This window comes from Schistocerca cancellata, chromosome 4 (assembly GCF_023864275.1).
Source record: "Schistocerca cancellata isolate TAMUIC-IGC-003103 chromosome 4, iqSchCanc2.1, whole genome shotgun sequence".
Taxonomy (NCBI): Eukaryota; Metazoa; Arthropoda; class Insecta; order Orthoptera; family Acrididae; genus Schistocerca; species Schistocerca cancellata.
The window spans coordinates 209,081,444-209,105,698 of record NC_064629.1 but is presented as its reverse complement, the minus strand read 5'-3'; the positions used below and the strand labels follow the sequence as shown (position 1 = coordinate 209,105,698).

Here is a 24,255-nt window from a genome sequence, read left to right as displayed (position 1 = left end):
TTATCATTTACTGGTGTACCTTAAACATAAGTACTATACTACAGCCAATTGTTTATAGCTCTTAGTCAACTTTAAACTCAATCTTTAAAGGTGTTATTCAACTTCAAACTATATATTCTGCTCATACTCTGGTTCATTTGAAGAGGAGAACTAGTAAATAAAAATTACAAAGTGCGACTTGTGACTGTTTCCAAAAACTTAGTTACCAACACATTTTGATTGGGAAGAGGGGGGTGTCAACTACAATGTAAGAATAATTTTTATGGTAATTTAATTCAAACAGCTATTATATGTGCAATACATCAAGACACTTTATTTCAGTTATATGGTAACTAAGTACCAAGGACACAAATTACATTTAAAATGGAGCTTACAGTCCACAAATTGTACACATACATCAAGGACTTCCATGCAAGCACAACAGACATACATATATTGATATATTGCCCAACTAAACATCAGTAAGCCAGGATAACAGTAGCGCCATTTTATCATATGTCTGAGAAACAGACATAAAGGTGTCCAAACCACAATGAAGTAAAGCATCTTTACCCTGAGAGGAACATAGAACTGTTAGTGACATTTCTGATCCTTATTTACAAGTTTGCCACATTAAGTAATTTATAGTAGTTGTCAAAACATTGTAATGTAAAAGACATTTAAAAAGGTATTAAAATATTGTAATGTCAAACAAATTTCAGAAAACATAAAGACAGGCAATCTTTAACATCTTGAAATTGAGATTGTATGGAAATGAAAATTTACTGTTACACACTGAAAAACGAGCGAAATTTTTCACCACAGAGGAATTCCTATATATGGAACAGTGAAGAGTATAATTGCCCCTTTTCAAGGAATTTGTAAAGCTCAGCAAGTGACTCATTTACATTATACTATAGTTCTCCATCTTTATCTTTTGATTCCTGTAGAAATTAAACAATTAAAATGTTTGCCAGCTCTTATGCCATGCTACCCGATCATTACTGAATTGACGGCATTCTAAAATATTCACTTATGGAATTTTGTTCATAAATTGAGTGACATTATCTTCATATAAGAAGTGGAGGTTAATTTTATGAAGAATAACATATGGAGGGGAAATGTTGCATCCATAAAATGGCTCCAAAACGCAAGAGACATAAAACGTGTTTCCTTTTGTGTATTTCCCATTTTACAAATAATAAAGGAATGTTTGGTGGCTACTACTGCAAGGGAACTTATCGCTAATTTGTCTCCAACATTTAATGTGGATACTGGTTGGGCTGTTTTGTGGTTATTAGTTATCTACAAGCTGCACTTTTCACATCAAGTAGGTATCACATTTATTCCTTGAACTTCAAGCTCTATACTCATAATTCTAAACAAATTAAATAATATGTAGTGCTAAGTATGACAGTAAAGAGGAGGGGAAAAAGCTACAAGTACAAAAGTTTCCTCCCTCTTCACACGTTTAATACAGCGCTGAAAGTTCATTCAAACTATAATCTTGTTCTGCCTTCTAAATGTTAGAGAAGCAGTCTAATTTCAGTTTTTACTTACTTCTTAAAGTAATTAAGACTTCAAATTATAATACAACAGGAAAATGTACAGTACTAATTTCCTATCTTAGGTAAGACAATCTAACATACCATGATAACACAAAATCATCCCAGTGCACATAAGAAAATAACACAATTCAATAGATGAAATCTTAGGTATGGTGGTTTAAAATAACTTAGTTGCACACAAATCCTACACAGTGCACATAGGAGAGAAAGACAATTCAACAGATTATAAATTCTTGTCATATAAAAAATGTATCCCTCTTTTTCATTCATACATGGCACAACAGCTTCGATAAACAAAATTTCTTCTAGTATGCTCAAAACACTATGTGATGAAATTTGAACATTCTTAGAAGAGACATCTGAATAAGATTAGACATTTAGTCTAAGGACAAAAAAACATTATAGTTTCTTCTGGTGTCAGGTTTACAAGCATATCTTTCACCTGGCTCACTGGTTTAATCTACAATTATAAGCTAAATGATGCCAACACTGACAAATTTGCACAATAAATATTTACACAAAAAGCATATCTATCTACATGCCTTCTACAGCACAGAGTAAATACTTTTATTACATTTAAACACCATCTAATACATATACTTCAGTAATACACATTAACAGTCATATTATCACATAAAAAACTTCGCTATACTTGTGGCAAGCCCGAGGTGCCGCAAGGAGAGGGTAAGGAGGAGCTGCATGAGTAATAGCATGGAAAAAAAATTGGATCACCTAGCTCTGGTGAGAGACCAAAGTCAGGGATACAGTGAAGACTCAAATGGCAGCTACGGCAGAAAGGAGTCCTTCGGAACGGCACAGCTGGTAGAAGAGGCACCCTCCCTCTTGAGGTTAATAAAAGAGAGAAGCTGTTGCCTCACAGCTGGTGGGGTTGGTTCTCCAAAGATTAAGGGAAGAAAACCCTAATAAAACATCACTCATCCTTTGGCAGATGTTGGACATAGGGCTGACACCCCTATCCGTAAGAAAACATACGTTGCAAAACTTCAGCAAAGGAAAGCTGCACTGATTAAAGGAGCTGGGCCCGACATGGAAGGGATTGACAGTAATGGACAAATAAGTCAGAGGAGAAAAAAAGAAAACGTAAAGTATAAGTCATAATAGAAGGAAACATTCCATGAAGGAAAAATATACCTAAAAACAAAGATGATGTGACTTACCAAATGAAAGTGCTGGCAGGTCGACAGACACACAAACGAACACAAACATACACACAAAATTCAAGCTTTCGCAACAAACTGTTGCCTCATCAGGAAAGAGGGAAGGAGAGGGAAAGACGAAAGGATGTGGGTTTCAAGGGAGAGGGTAAGGAGTCATTCCAGTCCCGGGAGCGGAAAGACTTACATTATGGGGAAAAAAGGACGGGTATACACTCGCACACACACACACCTGGTGGATGGATATGTGTGTGTGTGCGAGTGTATACCCGTCCTTTTTTCCCCATAAGGTAAGTCTTTCCGCTCCCGGGACTGGAATGACTCCTTACCCTCTCCCTTGAAACCCACATCCTTTCGTCTTTCCCTCTCCTTCCCTCTTTCCTGATGAGGCAACAGTTTGTTGCGAAAGCTTGAATTTTGTGTGTATGTTTGTGTTCGTTTGTGTGTCTGTCGACCTGCCAGCACTTTCATTTGGTAAGTCACATCATCTTTGTTTTTAGGTATAAAGTATAAGTCAGATTTATATATTGGAAATGGAATGTGAGAACTATGTACCGACCAGGAGCTTGTGAGTGCTACTGGATCAAACAACCACACTGAAGCAGAGTATCATAGTGCTGCAAGATGTAAGGTGGTCAGAAAGTCAGATTCTAAAAAAGAGAGAAGCTAATATATTTTACAGCTGCAGTGAGAGTAAGCACGAGGTTGGCACAGGGTTTGTGGTACATCACAAATTTAAACACTCAGTAACTGGGTTTACACATATTAGCCCACAATTATCAATACTCAGGATAAAAGGGAAATTCTTGAATTATTCTATATTTAATGCGCATGCATCAACAGAAGAATCTGAGGAAGAAGAGACAGAGGTATTCTACAAACTTTTGGAAGGATTGTCTGAAGAATCATCAGCCCAATTTGTGAAAGAAGACTGTGGAGGAAAAGATACAATCATGAACTGTACAACATTTACAAAGACCCACCGATCAGAAAAATAGTGAAATCATCCTGATTGAGGTGGGCTGGGGGAATGTAGCATTGATGAGTGATGCGGAAGTACCCAAAAATGTATTACGAGGAAATCAAGGAGGACAGGGTGTGCGAGATTGGCCTAAAATCTGATGGGAGGATGGAGTCATTGAAGATCTCTGGAAAATGGTTTCCAGAAATTGGAGAGATCCAGCAACATTCTAAGATAACTGGTGGAAAATTGTAGAAGAGGACAAGTCTTACAATGAGCTGCTGAACCACAAAAGAAGAATATAGGCTAAACGATGCCAACAGTGAGGAATAATTCCGTAAAAACACGGGAGAACTGCCGGATGTCAGTAAAGTCCTGCCACGATATTTCAGCACAGAGTCTTCTGGCCATCTTCAGATGAGTACCACTGTAGTAGTACTACTACAGCGGTACTCACCTGAAGATGACCAGAAGACTCTGCGCCGAAATATCGTGGCAGGACGTTGCTGACATCCGGCACTTCTCCCGTGTTTTTGTGGAACAATCAGTACATTGGAAAAGCTTTAAACATCAGTGAGGAATAATTTTTACATGAAAAAGCATATACTGTCTACATGTCTTCCACAGCATAGAGTAAATACATTTACTACATCTAAATATTATCTAATAGACACAAAACACTCAATAACAGTGAATATTATTTTACAACAAAAACTGCTCAACATAAACAATTTCATGCTGTGCAGTTAACAAGAATCATCTCATACAAAAGGAATGTGAGTTCCGATGAGTGGAGGGGAAAGAGTGGAAGCATTTTTAATAAGTCCAATTACAAATTTAAAATACTCTAAAAGCATAAAAGGTCAGTTATTTTACTTCCACAATGCCACTGTGGAAAGTCTATCTCGTACAGTGTCTCAGGTGATGACAAGCAGCACCTAAGAGACTTGAGTTTATCCTATACTTAAGTATTTAGCTCAGGCAACAATCACTACATGAAAGATACAAACTTTCCTTGAAACAAAATTACACTACAGCATCTTGAACTTCCAGGTTGTTATTCAAATGGCCACATAATGAACACAATTTTCCCCTCCATAATCTTTTTACTTGTGGTTCACATCCTTAGTCAATATCACAACTTCAGATTCCTTTTCGTGTATTGCCATTACATCGTTCCAGCTTCTAAATAGATCAGATTATCAATAAACTTTTTGAGTATATGAACAAACAATACTTTTTCAATGTGGAAATGGGAAATCTGATTACCAATCATACAGCACACATCATCTAGTGTTGTAGGTACCAAATAAAGAAAACAACTGAAGCTATAGGTGAATATCTCACGCAAGATATGGAACTGAAAGTGATTTCTTCAACATAACTCATCCATTATCAAATAGGCTCCCACCTCTCAGTTTTTCTGTATGTTGAACATCCACGTTCTGTTGTCTACTGTATTTCACCCTATGCTTAAATAAAGGGTCTACATTTTTCCACACCTACATCTATATTTTGCAGTCATCCTTTCATGAGCACATCCATTTCACTTAATTTGCCTGTATCTCTGTAACTGAAAATAAGACTGAGTTTCCATTCTTTTTTTACTATCATTACTTTCTCCCCATGATCCCTTTCTTCAAAATATCATTTTATTTCTTTTTTCCATTTCAGTCAGAGCCTTCCTCAAATTACCAGATCGTTAAAAGCACAATTCCTTGTGGCTCCAGAAAAGCAACAATGTTCTGCTGTATTACTCTTTCTGTTTTTAAGGAAAACTTAACAAATCAGGAAGTTAAAAAGTAAATGCTGAACAGAGTGCACAGAACAACTGTGCCCATTAGGTACATAGTGGTTATTTTCCAGCTAGATGTGTAAACTAATCCAATCCTTACGTCAGACTCAAAATATGACACATCCATCCAAACTAATAGTTGTTCTGATACCTGAAACCACGACACAAGACAATTCTCACTATTTTTGAAGTTACATACGGAAATTAAAAATGATGATGGCTTGTAACTGTAGGTTACTGAAGTGGGAAAAACTTCTACTTATCAATAGAGCCAACTGAATTGTCTTTCCTGTGATGCAGGGACAGGAACAGAGAGATAGTTACTTGAAAATTTATGGTTAAAACATGAAAATGAGAGAGAGAGGAAGGGAGGGAGAGAGAGAGAGAGAGAGGGAGGGAGGGAGGGAGGGAGGGAGGGAGAGAGAGAGAGAGAGAGAGAGAGAGAGAGAGAGTGAGATGGTGAACTGAAATATATGATAACAAGAGTCTTAGTAACAACAGTTATAACTCAGCAAATGCAAATAAATTATTTACTCGTACTTGTATAGACAAACCTACTCAAGAAAAAGCATACTGTCGTTCCCAAGGGGATAGTAGCCAGCTTTCATTGTCTTTCAATGACACCCCTAACTTAGCTCATCTTACATTAACATACTGTACAAATCACATGTTTCAACATAGTTCATTAATGCTCAGTAGTAGTAGTAGTAGTAGCAGCAGTAGTAGTAACAGGAGCAGTTCTCCCTTTTAAGGGTAAAACTGGAATTATAAAACATGAAGCCAAAAAATTGTATTTGTTCAGCAGTTAAGTGTTGCTTTCATCACAACAAACACTGACATAAAAATCTTGATACACAAATTCAATGTTTAACATTGTATATGACATTTAGTAATGATAATTCAATAATATAAGCATATATCATGCACAACAACACAGCTTAAAAGTACAACTAGGAACTATACACAGTACTACTTGTAATTTACACACACACACACACACATACACACACACACACACACACTTTTCAGTTACACAGTTCACTTGATTACAATATGATCATAAGAAGTAATGTTACTCCTGGTCCATAGAGATCAAGTGAATGTAAATCAGAAATGCATACACCAAGCTGCCAAATGATACTGCATAAGAGCATCTGGTAAAATTGTTATCCTCTCATATTAATTATCAAATGAGGCATTATTCTCTCTGGACAATACAAATGATATGACTTTCCTTTGAGCACTTTCACAATCGTATTCAACAGCAGACAATCCACAAATATAGGTGCTATATTTACTCTCACTCTACAAGTAGTAAAGACCTGTACTGAACCCATGTCCCAAATTTTCTACTTTTCACCAAATAAAAGAATGACAATTACTTGATGTCTTTTGAAAGGGAGAGGTATTTGCAGTTTACCCCTATAAACTGCTTGCATCACAAAACTGTTGTTATTTTTCAGTTCTTCTAAACAATGTGGTCACATTTGAAACTTTGGTAAATGCAGCAGTTGTCTTACTTTATCTGCCAAGTTTTCACAAGTGTGTAGAAAGCACAGTGTTCAGAACACCAAGTTTTCACTCAAAGAAGGCATTTGAGGGTGTCAGAAACAAAGGGGAACAAGTAACATTTCCTACAAAAATGACATAGTGCATCTAGAGCTTGGTAAAGTATGTAAACATTTTGTGACAGAGGGATACAAGTGAAAAAATGCTCTGCACTGCTAAACTGTAAATAAAGAGAAAACTAGTAACAAGATGTTACAAAACAGTTATTTCCATGTGTTTATATATTTATATAACCTTTCTATGAAACATAAGAAAAAGGAAGTTACCCAGATGGGACAATAAAATATACAATAATGGAATAACATATTAAACAGTAATCTTTCCTATTTTCTTTCACTATTAAAATGAATGAAAGGCATGGTGCTCATGTAACATTACATAAATGTTTTGTTGTAACTTTAAATAGCAATTTTATGACAACTGAATTGACAACAACCAATAACAAAAGCATTATAGAGAAAACATAATTTACATTCTTTTTGATTCACAATATTCTGGAAGCAAAGGGATACAAGTGTATACAGACTTTTACAAATTGTAACATAATACTGAACATGTATATTTACCTGTTATTTCAGCAAGCAAACAGAAAATTCTACAAAGTATTTTTATGTCTTGTATAAAAAATTAAAATAAAACAAAAATTAAGTTCAAGGGAATTCTAAAATCTTGTGAACTTAAACTCCAGTTTTCCAAAAACTAAAAGAAGTGTACTTATATCCCTTTACTTCTGACCCCCCCCCCCCCCTCACACACACCCACACACACACACACACACACACACACACACACACACACCACACATTTAGTATAAGATGCTTAGTCAATATTAAAACAATAAGATACCACCATACGTTTCCTGGGATTATTTTTAATCACTGTCTAGAGTTTATGTGTAGTTACACAGTATTCATTTCTAAATAAAATGACAGTGTTTTAGCAGAGCTAATATTCTGTTGCCTTTGTTGAAAGATATAAAAACAACACACAACAGTGTTTAAACTTTTAGTTTTATAACAAGACAAATGATCAGAAAAAATAGTTGGAAGTGGTTAATAGTCTCACATAAGCTATGTTTATGAGAGTGTAGAACTTGGTGTTCCAATAGCATGTGGTTTTAAAACATCACATACACATGCATGCGGCATTATCACTAGTCAAAATGTATCTCAATGAACAAACACACACTTATAAGATGTCTGGAACACTAAAGAATGATATAGTTGTGATGAAGATGAGGACGTGAGAGAGCTAAAATTTTGTGCATACATCAAAAGTATCACTCAAAAACACCACAATTTTCACTAGATGATTGTTCATCAATATAAATTTGTATAACCTTTTGTTTCAACCTCTCCCTTACACATACAAACATACTTCTTCACTGCACTCATTTCATGGGATAGTATTTTCCATATTTTAGTGATATTTACTCATATTTGATAGTCTTCATTCCTATTCATGTCAAATACGTTACAGAAATAAATGCAATGCATAATGATGAGAATTACATTAATTTACAGTCATTTGTTTAACACTGATGAGCTATTTAAGTCCTGTAATTTTAGTTAAGTTCCTTTGTAGCTTCTGCTTATAACAAACTATATCACCAGGACTGAATATCTGCATTTATTACCTATTTCACAATGAATTTACTGGGGACAATAATAAAAACAACAATATTATGAAAAGGATAGTGTGTGACTCCTCATCTCCTCTATACAGTGAGTAGCATTCTCTCCTTTTCATAATAATGTTAACTGAATTATAGTTATACATCTCTGTTTCTCGGTTTTGTGTGTTTTTAGATTTTTGAAAGGTATTAGGCTGCCATTAACACATCTCAGTCCATTAAATGGGCAGGCAAGCAGCTTTAATCTTCTCTCCAGGATACCTAGGAAAAAAAGACAGGTTGACTGGTAGCAAAGTAAAACTGAATACAGTGAGAAACTATGAATAATATATATGTGATGTCTGTTCTTTCAGACATGTCTAAAAGAACAGCTACCACATATAAGTTTAAGGTGAGGACACCCAATGACCCCTTCAGTGCAAATGCTCACCAATCTCAAACTCTTGTGAGATCATCAAAATGCCATGAGTAATGAGAATAATTGACAAGGGGCACTACAACATTAGTGTGTGGATAAGTTGAGAAGTTGGATCTGACAGGGGGTACACTAAGGTTGTCCATAGGAGTGCGATGATCACTGTGTCTGCATCGTGCAGTGGTCAGTGCATCTGTCTAGTAAGCAATTGACACAGTTTGAATCCTGGTCTGGCACAAATTTTCAACTTCACTCATTGATTTAAATCAGTGCCCACTTGCAGCTAATGTTTTTAATTCCTTCATGTCTAAATTATGAATAAAGTGACTAAAATATTCTTTGACAAGGATGCATCACTATTAATTACAAAAACTGACACAGGTGAAAGATATGGTAATAGATGCAATAATATTCCTGAGCAGAAACCATTTTTGTGACAGTTACATGGGCACTCTGTGTAATTCCAACTACATTCCACAATGTGTAAGCTGAATACAGAGGGGATTGAAGTCACTTGTGTGTAGTCACTGTTAGTGTGCCAAAGAAAACTGCTTTATAAATACACCAACAGTAATTAATACCTATATTTAATGCACACTTTTAATATGTACATTATCCAAAGTTTACATCTACAGATTGTCTAGTTGCCATTTGGCTTAGCCCACAGCTAATAATACTGATTAGCACTACCTGCCTGATGGTTCCTCATAAGCTAAGAGCTTTAAAAGACCCTTATTTCTGGGAATACTCCTCTATAATTACTACAGCTGACTTCTAATACACTAGAAAAAATTAAAAAAAACTTACATTGTTCTCATTTTAACATTTACAACATTGCATTACAATTTTCCATTTTAAAATTTGATTGATATTTCCCTTCTAGTCATGATATGACTTGTTTTTGAGATATCACTCTGTAACAGCACAATAAGAACAAATGAGGAGGAAATATAAATATGAGCAATCTGTGATATTCTGCATTGAACACAGCATGAACTAGAATAGCTGTAATCTCATGATAGCTATGCACATTCAGTGGTGCAAAGAACAAATGAGGAGGAAATATAAATATGAGCAATCTGTGATATTCTGCATTGAACACAGCATGAACTAGAATAGCTGTAATCTCATGATAGCTATGCACATTCAGTGGTGCATTGTGTGATGTAAAAAAACTAAAGTTGTCATCAACCCAAAGGTTAGTTTCAACACAACCACAGACATGGTATGCCACTGCCTTCATGTGACCTCTAAACTGACTTACACAGACAGTCATACAAGGACACACAGTTTAACGTAGACTCTCAACCATAGTGCAACTCATCATTTTTTTTTCACATCAAGAAACATTACTGCTTTGTCAGACAGACAACTGAATACTGTGATTACTTTTTTTTATTTATTTTTTAAAACTTTTTTAAAACTTTTATCTCCAGAAATTTCATATGCTAACACAAAATATGGTGCAAAATATAATATAAGAAAAAACAATGAGCAGTAATTTTAATGATCAGTATGAGCTACTAAACAATGAAATATATTGATATCAACTACCAAAGTTTCCCCTGCACATGTAAGATGACACTGCATTTTCTTTCCCTTTAATGACAGATTTGGGAAAATAGCATTTTTACTTGAGTAAATATGGTATTAACATAAAGGATTAGGAATAAACAAAATTAAAGTTGAAAAGATATCTGTGGCAACAGAAAATGGCACCATGTCAATAGTATCAAGGGAACCACAGTGTCTACAGATATCCAAGAGGATGTGGTGTGCATAGTGATATAAAAACAAAGGATTAATAAGAAGATGCAGAATTGCACACAATAGTCATTGTGGCATGAAGACTCACTAAATCAGTCTTTAGTGATTATACTACACCTAAAGTGAAATTACGAAGTAATAGTCTGAATTTTGATGGACAGGCACTCTCACAAAACATATATCTGGATGTAACAAGAGACTAGGTAACACAATATGCAACTAATTATAAAAAATATTTGAAAATTACCCAAAGTTTTGAAAATTCTTTTTCTCTTTTTAATCTTCCAATCCCTTTGCAGCTTATTGCAGAAATATTAGTCACCTCCTTAAAAGAGCACACTAGTCACTTTAGAGTACAATATATCATGTAGAAACGATATCAGGCAGTCATGTGACCCTCTGCCGCTGGATACATGGCAAAATGACAGGAAGGAGCTATCACGATTCGATGTGCCCACGACAACATCATGAATGAAGTTGCCCAATTTGTTGGTGTATTAGTGCAGACTGTCCAGTGGAAGGCAGTGGCATACATGACTGTGCCTGTGTTGAAATCAACCTTTGGGTTGATGAAAACTTTACTTTTTTTTACATCACACAATGTGCTGCTGAATGTGTATTGCTACCATGAGATTACGGCTCTTTAAGTTCATGCTGTGTTCAAACTGGAATATCACAAAGGACATTGTGAACTGAATTGTGTACGGGATGCTGAAAATGAGATCGACATTGTGAATACAGTTTGCTTGCTCATATTAATATTTCTCATCATTTGTTCTTATTGTGATGTTACAGAGTTATACCTCGAAAATAAGTCATATCATGTGTCTGGCTAGAAGGGAAATGTCAATTCAATTTTAAAATGAAACACTGTAATGAAATGTTGCAAATGTTAAAATGAATAAATGCTGTATCACTCATGACCATGTAACATGGCATAACTACAATAGTCATAAAAAGATCAGAACCAATTGGGACCACAGGTGAGTGTCACACCTTGTCAATGACAATCTGCCTCACACTGGACAGGAAGTGCTGCTGTGAGTGAAAGCAGTTCCAACGCAAGCAGTTCCTGAGTGAAAGTTGTGAAGAGAACTGCACACAGTCAACATTTGAATTCAGGTACCTCACAAAAGGTCATTGCTCAAATATAATTGAATGTCTTCGATGGGCCTAACAGCAAAGCATCTGGATAGTAGCTGACTAGAGGTGTGTAGCAACAAGCTGTGACTTTGCCTCTTTTCAAATTAGGCAAGCTGCTGAGTGTACCAATAGCCCATGAGGTGTTTAAACTGTAGTGTGTGGAGGCTGTAGTTCAGGCTGGTCTCTGATGTTTTGCAGCTATTTGTCGTTGTCCACTGATTCAGTTTACTACTGGACATGAACCGAGATGTTTGTTTCAACATTCCTGGTGTTGCCTTTCCCTCTACATCTCCATGTTTACTATGCTGCATACACTCCAACCTTCCCAGATGACAACAGCTGCACAAATACATTCCTAGTTTGACAAACACTTGGAACCCCTATCGTGCCTCAATTGACCCACTAAATCACCGAAGCTTAATGCCACAGAAAATATCTAGGACATTTTGGAATAGCACTCAAAATATACCAATCAGTATCCCTGTAGTTTTGTAGCTCTGCAGGATCTAATCGTCAACGAGTGGCTTCAGCTGGATATGGCATACCTGAATAAATTTGTGGACAATTTTTCCTGCTGAACTGAGGACATTATCAAGACAAAAGACAGTGTTACGTGATATTAGTATGTAGTCTCCTGCTGGTAATTGTTTTTTTTTTTTTCTAATGTGCTTATATTACAACCTAGTACTGACAAAGAGAAAATGTGCAGCATGAAAAATCTTTTGTAACATGATGTTCTTGATCTTACATAGGGTGTATACGCAGACAAGGAAAAAAAATTCTTGGATTTTTCCTGGATTTCCCGGTTAAGAATGCACTTTCTCCTGAGTGAAAATACACTTTTTCCATGTTAAGTGACAGTATACTTTCCCTCAGAACTGTAAATCCTTTGAATGGCTATGGTTTTATACACCAGCGTATAATTTTGTGGCACTTTAGAAAATGAAACTCAGGGGGAAAAAAATAATAAATAAATAAAATTCGGAATGATCTTTGATGTGCAGCAACAAGTACACTGCATATTTTCATATAACAAAAGTATAAATGCGAATTTCATCAAACACCGCCTGTTACTTTCCAAAGCATTGAAATTGAGATTGAGATTGCGAAGTGCTTTTGTAAGCCAGTCATAGCTCATGTCAAGTTATCTCGCCAGCTGATGACAGTGTATATTCAGAGTATAGGAGACGTGATTTAGTCAGCTAATAGCAACATCACTGCCTCAAGGAGTGTGAACACACAAACAGGAAAAAGTAATAGTTTAAATTAATATAGATAGTGTTGCTACAAGAAAAGAGAAGCTTTCACATATAATATTGGTCTCGAAGATTTGTGGGGACGTAGAACTATTGGCTCTTCCTCCCAAAAATATCGCTCCCGTACCACAGCAAGATCAGTTCTCTGTAGTATGAGCTCTATGCCACATGCATTGTGAGAATAAAAGTATTCATAATAAGTGACAGGAGTGAGAGTGATTATTTATCATCGTAATTACCATGCACACTCACCACTACCTATAGATCAATAAGCTTTTTTGTGCATGTTACACTTTAAGATACATCACACAAATGTGCCAGTAAAATTTTTAATAATGACATAAATGTCATTCTTCTGGGCACAAAATTCTTCTAAATGGCTCATCCTCAAAGAGCTGAGTTTTAAATGAGAGTCAAACGCTCTGTGATTTAAGAAATTCGTCATACATTCTCACACACTGTTCATCTTGTGTAAAAGGAAATTTATTTTGAAAGTAACGCTTTTCGAACCACCATTCACTTTAATAAAAGCCAAATTTCTTAAACAAAATGACAAAAATAACATCATTGTTCAACAAGGCAATTAATGCTTGATTGTCAGAAAGATGGAAATAAAATAAGATCTGAAACTAATAACATATTTTAGCATTCCGTAATTATGTGAATGTATTTTAATTCACTTGATAGCTCCCAGCCACATAAATCAATTTTGTTTTCATTTGACATGAGAGCTGTGAAGGAACAGGCAGCAGCAAAATCACTAAACATAAACAAGCCGTACTCAAACTCAGACTGCTCTGCACATCAGCCTCGGATCAATGATATTTCTGAACTGAGCAATATTAGATAGTGGAGACCTTCCCCCCAACTGACCCTCCCTCGAGAGTTTGAGATACGATGCCAAAAATTTAAAATAATCGACTTTTCAAAAATATGTTCATTTTGTAGTGCACATCTTCCTGAAGGAGCTGATACATAAAACATATATTTTCAAGGTCTTAAGTGTGCCAACGTGCAGTGCCCTGCCTCTTCACACAGCATTCATCTATAGCACATCACCATATTTTGCTCTGTGGAATTCAAATGTGTATAGTCTGTAATGGATACCACCAAACTATATTCAGGACAATTCAAATTAAAACATCCTGTGGTGCCTCTCCTGCTCCCAGTCAGCCATTCTGACATCCTGCCTCTCTTTAAAACAAAAACTCAATTAGTGGTGGATGGGATTATTTGTAACCAGGAGAACAAGGACTCTTCAGAAAATTTGCACTCTTTATTGCCTGTTGTTGTTTTGTGTGACATAAAATTAAATATAGGATACATAAAACCAGTAAAGACAAGGGATAAGTAAGACAGTACACTTTTCTTCAATCCTTAGGTCCTAGTATTTTTTCTCTCTAATCTTGCTACAGCTTTACATGCTGTGCTTCCCTTTCTGCGAAAGGATCTAATACCTCATCAAAATTTGTCAAACATTTTGCTACATGAAAAATGTAGACGTCATCTAATATTTAAAAGTCTATTTTGCCAGTGTCCGCTAGATGAAACAAAATATGCCTGTCTAATATTGAAGCAGTTGTAACACACGCCAAATAAACGAGACTGTTTGGGCACAGATGGTCATTTTTATAGTGCAAAGTACCAATATCAAATGCCTATTAGGCCTACTACAAGCAAAAAGCTTTATGTTAGGAAATAGTTTCACATTTCATTCATACACTCCAGCTTCTCAAGCACGAAACTGAAAAGTAGTAGTACGAAATATTTGTATAAATTTGGAATTGTCATACTCTTCCATAATTTGTGTGATGTCCCCATTCTTCTTCTTCCTCATTCTAACAAACAATTTTGTTATAATTAATTCTTTAACTATTCCTGCCAGTGTCAAATTTTATTCTCTGGTTAAAGTCACTCATCCTGCCAGAATCACTTGTTTCGTTATCCCGTGTTTATTTTACAGTTAGGCGTTATTACGTGTTCATACAACACATTTTCCACGCTTCTCCCAGAATAGAACTTAAGTGGCCCTTACTTGCGTAATGATCTGGCCAAACATTTTCTGTCACAATATCATTTTTCTGGGTATACCGAGAAGATAATACGTAATCTTCCTTACCTGTTATTCCTGTTTGTCATTTATTTCCTCTCTGGTAATCTGAATCTATGGATTTCGCTAGTAATTATAACAAAGCTGATCATCCGTAAACACAGTCAACCACATAAACAAACAGCGATTGGCATTGGCCCGTTCAGGTTTATGCCACTCAGCTCATGTAGCCTGTCCCCTTTTGTCTATAGGAACTGAGCAGTATTAGATAGTGGAGACCTTCCCTCCAACTAACCCTCCCTCGAGGATGGAAAGTTTATTTCCAGATGCAACCGTGATTCCCCGGGCATGTACACTACGCATGCATTCAAAAATAAACTTATTATTCAATCTGTAATCAACTTAGAATGTGTTCAAAAATGTTTAAGAGCCAACAGGGTTGTGTTTCAAAATCATGTGAATAATCGATAGACCAATGAGCGCTGGATGCTAGGCGCTTTGTGAAACAAGGCTTTTTTCCTCAAGAATATGAATTTGGTGACTCCATTGAAATTGCCGCCCGGGCAGATACACCCCCCCCCCCCCCCGAACCCAAACCCAAACCCTAGATCCAGGCCTGCAACGCATGCGTGAATCTGGCAGCTTGGGAGCACCAGTAAAATTTTTCTGGGTAGCATATGGCTGCTTGCTGCTACTGCTTATACAGCTAACAGCCACACTACTGTAGCCAGAAGTGGGAGAACGCACTAGTCATACTTGACTCCACTGTGCATGCACATGAACCCACTCACCACTGCTCGAACAAATCTAATGTAAACAGTTGTGATGTCACGCTCATCGGAGGCAATTTGTTGTTACAAAGCATTGTATAGTCTTCCTAAGGCCTTTGACACAGTTTACTGTTGACTGACACTTGTATGAGCACTGTGTTTTGTTGTTGTATTTGGAAATTTCCCTTTGCAACTTAAGCTTTATTTTCGTCCCCCCCCCCCCCCCCCCTCTCATTCATGTTATATTGCTGCAGTATTATTCTTCAGTAGCGGGCTAGAGTAATATCCTTTGTTAGAGTATCGGTTCTTACCAGTCAAAATTATAAAGATTTAACTGACAACTAAAACAATGAAAAATTCCAGGAATTCTAAAAAAATTCCCGGAATTCTAAAACATTCCCGGGTTTTTCCCCGATCTTCCGGTTGGCCCGGGTCATATACACCCTGTTACATGAATTCAGTAAAATCCCAGTAGCTTGTGCATAATATCAAGCACACCTGATCCATGATTACATCTCTTGACAATTTCAGGCCTTAAGATTTCAATATATTTTCCATTTTTCTCATCCCACCTTGTGGCATGCTCCTCAATAACTATCCCTCCGTAGTTAGAAGACAGCACAATGTCTTTATTGTCAATTAATTTAACAAAGACATCATCATTATGTACACTGATAACTTCTTCACTGTATCACCTTGGTTTCTCCTTTGGTGTAAGAGGGAAATTGCCACAGTGATTTATTCTTATGGTTCCAGCTGCACATATTTATGTACTCATCATTTTCAATATTTACAGCAAAGCATATGATGAAAAGCAGCTATTAACTTACAATCTTTGGCCTGTAGAAGGTACCCTCTGACTTAAGTGTAGAATCACAGAAGAACCTTAGCCATCCAAGGTAGGAAGGGTGTGAAGTATTTCAACAGTGCCTTGAAATAAGAGGAAATCAAAGGCCATTCCTGATTTCCACACAAATTGACTTTCCTTTTACATATTGCTTAACATTCAGTTTTCTGCAAAATGCAACTATCTGTTTATCACTACAAAATTCCCTTTTCAAATGCAGTTGCAAGCACACTTTTTAACTGAATCATATGTTAGTCCCACCTTGAAACACAAAACCTGGCAACTAACTGGACTTTTCAAACTCCTTACCAAGTATAAATTATTTCTCAAGTGAATAATTAGAGATTCCATGTCATATTGGTATTTAAAATATGTATGACAAAGTATTATTTATTTCAATTCATTCGCAGGTGAGTTGCTTTTATAGCACCAATTTCTAAATGAAAGCCAATTAATTTTTAATTTCCTCAGAAGTTTGTGTTTTTCCCTTGTTATGGGCAGGACAGACATGTACAAAAATTTGGTGTCTGACAATCTGACAATGAGATATTGTTGATTTTTCTTGTTAATAGTCCAGAGTTCTATACACCTCATCAAAATGTTCTTTAAATCACGTGACAAACGGAAGCTGTTTTGTGAAGTTTGGTCAGCACATCCTCTACCATCCAACTGGTTTCCCATTCACATCATCTTTCCTAATAGTCATGTGTCAATTCAGATGATACTACCAAATGATAATCTTGGCATACTGTTTTCCTTTTTTTAGTGACTGCCAAACGCACTGAGTTGCATTCCACTTCAATATAAACCAACAACCATGAATTTTAAATAAGTGGTTTATAGGTTAGGTATTTCCTGAACAGCAATGAAGCACAGTGTAGCAACAAATTTGTTTGGATTCTGTCTTCCACAGTGATTACTAAAACAGAAAATGCAGTTTACCACTGCATGGAGAAATTTGAAATATTCGTACAAACAGCTTGCAATCTCACATCTTCCCTGATTCCCTCTAGTTTCGTTGATTAAACAATATTCTTGTTTTATTTTACACCATTCATTGCAAAACTATAAGATTTCAATTATAGCTCATAAAACAAAGCATTTTTTGTGGGATCAGTTGATGCCAACAAAACTTGCTGGAGATCGAAGTTGCAACTTACAAAATCCCCATCTGACTTTAGTGCTCACTACTTATTTTGTTTCTCCTCCTCTCAAGCCATATCTTTTGTTAAAAGGTGAGATATAATTAGATGTAAGTTTATCTTTATTGACCCCAGCCATACAGTAGGCCATGCTTAGATGACAGAGATCTATTTTTGGAATGACGAAAACTGAGACTGTACTCCTCGGCAAATATATGTCTGTAAATATGGACTTTAGCTGTTTCAAGACCATTTTCTGTATGTGCAGATTTGTAAAGGGAGTATATGAGTGTGATATTAAACAATGGACTTTTTGTCCAGAGTGACAATAGTGGCATTCAACAACACATTGGTGTCTGTTCTTTCGGACATGTCCAAAAGAATAGACACCACAACGCCACACATATAATTTTGATATTTTAGAGCTTGAGGTTCTGGACTCCCTATTACATCTTTATTGAGTGTTCATAGCAGCAACATTCTTCATGAAAGCTTGCCAGTTGAAAACGTCAAAATTAATGGAAGACTCAGAAACTACTGTAGAATATTATAGAAGTATATATTAAATGAACAAAACTGCACCCTCCTTCATCTTATTTTTATGGTAGATCTTCAGAGTACACATATGATTAAAAAGGAGTAGTAACCAGATGATAAGTAATTTGAAACATGTAATGTAAAGCACTGTATTTGTCCCAAGTCCTATGCAGAGAGGCTTGTAAAATAAAAGACTTATTCATGAGCAACATTGAAAGCTACCCATAATTTTAAAAATGTAGCTAATCAATACAAAAATGTAACACACTGCACTTTCTTCAAAACCAACATGATGAAGCATAAAGACAGATCTGGCAATGTTCAGTGCTGTAGCTGAGAGGCTGTAGTTACCTTATATCTACATATTTATTAGCATAATCGATAGCTAACCTATGAAAATGTTGTTGCTCACCTTCACTGCCATGGATAATTGATAATTTCTTCCACAGATGGTCTTGCATCTTCAGCCCGTATCAAACACTGGCGTAAAACCTCAGTCAAACCCCTAGGGCAATCAGCCCTGTACGGATACTCTATTGGTATATCTGCGTCACTAATAGCCGATATCTTCTGATCAAGATCTTTAATATGTTCAAATGGTGTAACTTTGTACAGAAGGTGATACAATATGCACCCTAAACTCCAGACATCACTCTTGAAACTAGACTGCAAACACAAGAAAGAATTATTAATACGAACAGCCATATACTGGCTAAAAGTTACATTTTTAAAAGGCTGCCAAATAAATAAATAAATGTGCTGTGAAATTAAAAACATTCTGGAGGTGATCTATAAAATAAATAAGAATAACTTAATACTGTTGAGTAAAGAGACAATATCTAAATTACATTTGTTGCAAAGTTACCAATGCAAACAGTCACAAAGTAATGCATGAAGCTGTTAACACTCCCCATCAATTTCTACAAATAAACTGATAATTCCACACTACTGCAAATATAAGAACATGACAGTGATTGAATTCTGAATGTTTCCCAGTGAACCAAGTATGGTGTTTAAATGCATCTTAAGTTCATTGTCATGATTGGAGCACATCAATTTGCGATGGTTTTTTAGTGGCCCAAACACATGGAAGTCGCAGGGCGATATATCCAGACTGGAGAGGAGATGTTCAAGCTGCTCTCACTCTAACTTGGCCATTACACTTTGTGTGACCTTGGAGACGTAGGGATGCATTGTCGTGAAGCAGAATCACTCCCTCCATGATTAGCCAGGCCATTTGCTCTTGATGGAATTGTGTAGGCTACAAAGTATCTCATACTACACATCACTGTAAATGGTTTTTCTGAGCTTGTGGAATTCTATCAGTATCAGCCTCTAAAAAAGAGTGTGAGCATCATGTTGCCTGCTGACAGCAAAGCTTTGAATTTTTTAAGGGGAGGTGATGGTGCATGCTTCCACTGCATGCCATCCTGCTTTGTCTCTGGCTTGAAGTGATGTCTCACTTCATTATGCCAAGTGGTCTATGCAAATTTCAACTGGTTTGTTTGTTAAGATGTTTCATACCTTTTCATCTGATCACTCCTTATACTTACTAATATATGGCAATTTTAGATTATATGAGCATTTCTTTCCACCATAGTATGACAAACACACCTGTATTGAGGGCTATGGAACCCCTAAATTACAAACAGCACATGCAGACAGGCCTGATTATTCCCCTGTAATTACTTGTAAGTGACAAGAGGAAAGTTCCCACTATATCAATTGGTTGCCTAAATTATTAGTTATGTGTCCTCATAGTCTTTCGTGATGGCATACATGAATAAAATGTTCTCGGATTTCAAGCTGCATCAATTCAAATAAAATCCTCAAGCTTTCGATGACCATCTCCATTATCATCGTCAGGAGTTCACTGACTGCCATGGCTGCTTCAGTTTCTCGCTTATATAGGCATGATGGCATCATCAACAGCCAATCAGATCGACCCAATGTGGCGCATGCCTCATCTTTCTGGCAGGTAGAAAGACTGAGGCCTGTGCGGTCTCAATAATCCACTGAAGATCATGTGGCAAGGCTTTCTGCAGTTTGAGAAAATCAGGCTTTAACTTGCTCTTTGGCAACTCCTTCCAAAAGATAGGCATGGCATAACTCTGATCAACAGCATCCTGCATTATCTTGCTCCTCAGAACCTTTCACTTACAGGGGCTTAAAGTTACTTCTCTCCAACATAAAATCATAAAAGTAGAAATTTTGATAGGAAGAGATGCAAGTAAGTGAGTTTTTATACCCTGAATCCCACTTATCATTTCACTTTAAATGAGTACAGTTACTGGTGATCTTATGTTATGCCGTGACCATAAACAAGGCCAGAAACTGTGTGTTGCAGGCATGATGTTAGTGTCAGTCACTTTTCACATGGCTGGTTCTGCATGGCTCTCTGCCATGTTAGTGAACCAAACAAGCTCTTCTTTCATGTCCTCAGTCATACTGCTGCAAACTTTGTGTACAAAGAAGCTCTATAAGTCAAAACTAAATTCCATACAAAGAAAGTCTTGAACACAGCTATAAATACACAACAATTGCCAAGTTTCTCAGCTAGTGCCGTAATAATAATTTTGCGGGCTCGTCTGTTGCTTGTACTTTTGCTGCAGTTAATATGCCTAGTTCCTCATTTTCTGTGCCATTATTCTTTCCAACTAGGTTAATGGTTCTAATTTCCTCTTTGCTCCCATTCTCTTCTCCTCATAAATATGCATAAAACCTTGATTACAATCAATAACTACTTTTACAGAAAATTTAAGTACTCTTCTATTGTCTTCTTTATAAACCCTTTCTCACATACAGCAAAATCTCTTTCTGCCTTGTGTTTTGCTAACTAGTCTGAGCCCATAATAATTACTATCTGTAATTTTGGAATCACTGCAGAAATTCTTCAAATTTGATATTTAACAGTACTTAAGACTTTATTGGTTTGACATGCACTCTGACAGGACCTTATTGTAAAGCCACCAACTCGAAGGTATAGCTACCTCTTAGTTTAGTTCTTCATATTGCCCCTTTGAAATTGCATACAACTTGCCACCAGAACTGACAAAGCCTTTAGTATTCCCTCTACATACTTTCACCTTGACAGTAACAATGATCATCTCTCATTCACTCGCTTTTTCTTCATCCTATATCAGTTCTTGCTGCTCTTCATTAGTGCTTAAGTGTACGCAAATAGTGAATGCTTCTGTGTTGTTATAATAGTGTCAGCAGCAGCTATTGGCCCTCAGCAGTATGTCTCATCACAAGATTCATTTGGAACGAATGAGTGTTTCCTATGATGTCATTGTATGCCTTGTCATTGTGGCTTAAAATCCACCGCTTTTCTTACTCAGTGTTTGGAGGCTGTTTCTTTGGTGTCTTTTTCATAATAATGATGATAATGCTGATCTCCATTGTAACCTCCTGTATCACCCCTGATGCTGTGTCCTCATCCATCTGTTTCCAGTTGGCCCCAATAATCTTCTTTCATCAGTGTTCTCCTTAGATTCTGGTGTGATACCATCATATTGTCTATGAACAAGAACCTTGATGATGCCGTTTTGGGAGAGATGTGTTGCCATCTCCAACTGCTTACATGGCATGAAGTTGGTGACTGTGCTTTATGCCAGAGTTCAGACAATGCCTCAATACATCCCTCTGGCAAAATGAACAAGCGATTTTTCTCTGCAGTAGGTTCAAAGGTTACATAATGTAAGTGGTCCATGTGATGAATTTTGCATAATACTTTAGTTCACTTCTCAGAAATGACTTAATGTTCCTGCAGGTTGGTTGATATTGCCGATCAGTTGCTTTTACATGGTTTGGTTTTCTATTCTTACAATGGATGTAATCTAAGAAGTTGACATGGTCAACACGGCTTAAGAAGAATCTGCATTTGTTCAATTTGCATGAGATACTGATGTATTTCTGAGGTAATCCACATAGTTAGGTATTTACTTCATGTGGAACTGAGAAGTCATGGGAAAATAGTATGGGTAGTGATGGTACTACTTGATTGTAATTTATAACACAATTGAAATAGGTTGTTAATAACAATGAATATTAGTGACACACCAAAGAAGGACAACAGTGGATAAGTATATTAATTCAGTGAATAATTGTGGTCAGGAATAGGTTAGGTGTCAGTAAGTTACTGCACATTAAAGGCAACCGTTTAAGTCCCTGCAGAATTGAAGCAAATAATTTAGCTTATACATAACTAGCGATAGTGCAGCTCACATACTCAGTACAACTCGCTCTAGCATTCCTTGACATTGCTGTATATCTAATTTGTGTTTGAGTGGAGATATCAAAAATAAGAGAATTGGATATGGATGGCAAAAACTTAAATGCAAAAATTTTTATAGTTTCAAAATTATTTACACAACCTTGTGTTGAAGAAAAAGAATGGATGTGAATGGTTTGCGCAAGTGAAGTGCTTACAACAAGATATTATCTAAAATGATAAGAACCTCATCCTGAGTGGTAAAATGAAATATAGAGAGGTCCCCAGCGAACAATGATAAAGTTTAATCTTCATCAAAGCAATACTGGCCAAGATATAATAACTTGATTGACCCCATGCACTACTTTGCGCAGAGCAAGTGTGAATTTCTGGTGACTTTGAGCTGTTACATCACGGGCAGCATTTTGTTGAAAGAAATGAAATCGGCCATCTTGTACAACTTTATGCATTCAGTAATAATGAAAATAATTTAAGAGGTATATTCAGACAGAAAATTTTGGCATAAACGCCTGAAAAAAATGGTGTCTGAAAAAAATGTTGAAGTTTGGCTTCCTATATTGTGGGGACTAGAGGTATAATGAACATAAAACTTGGCAAGTAGTAACCTAACAACTCTAGGTTCCCAAATACAAAGTTTCATTTATATACTAGTGTCCAATACTGAATAAATTAAATACAGATTTTAAGATTTTGTAAAAAAGTACGGAATTTTTTGACCCGATTTTGCAAGAAACTGTTGCTTATAAAACTTTCCCTACTAGTCTTATTAGTAAGACTATGCTTTTAACTGCAAAAGAGTGTATTTGATTATCCAACAGGGGGATGACAATGCTGGATAACTTGAATCAAAGTTGGGCACAAAAATCGTGGCACGAAAAATGCGAAAAATTCAGATTATTGTGTCTCATAGAGTTAACACATCCTAAAAATGAAACTTGACACATAATAGCTCAGTAGCACAAGGATGTGGAAAGCAAAATTTCATTCATGTACTATTTTCGAATAATCTACGAATTCTTCAGAAAAATGACAATTTTTGTGAAAAGTTAGACATAGAGCATATTCAACACTTATTTTACAAATAAAGTTTTCTATTAAAGCTAGAAACCAGTCTCATTTGAAATGTTTTTTAAGCCCCTACAGAACACTGGGCTTAATTTCCATCATGGGCTAACAATATTATATAAATTGTGGCAAAGTAACTGGAAAAATTGCGCTGCGAATAAAATTTTAACTTTGGCTTGTTGTATCTTGTTGATTAAAGGCACAATAAACATGAAACTTGGAACACAACAAGTTAGCAATGTAAGGTTTTCCAATAAAAACTATCATTCATTTGCTGCTTTCCAAATTTGTACAAAATCAGTTCAAGCTTGATTTTCATAAAGAATTACAAAAATAGATCACATTCAAC

At 36.2% G+C, this 24,255-nt stretch overlaps 1 protein-coding gene across 1 annotated transcript in view; it reads right to left on the bottom strand.

The window, feature by feature from the left end:
* Positions 1 to 3,037: 3,037 nt before the first annotated feature.
* LOC126185110 (uncharacterized) overlaps positions 3,038 to 24,255 on the bottom strand; it is a 200,610-nt gene continuing 179,392 nt past the window's right edge. Inside the window, exons 10-11 of the mRNA XM_049927919.1 lie at positions 19,020 to 19,273; positions 3,038 to 8,941 (exon numbers count right to left, since the gene is read on the bottom strand). Of these exons, the coding sequence (XP_049783876.1) occupies positions 19,022 to 19,273 (252 nt within the window). The 3' untranslated portion in view covers positions 3,038 to 8,941; positions 19,020 to 19,021. The remainder of the gene's footprint in view (positions 8,942 to 19,019; positions 19,274 to 24,255) is intronic.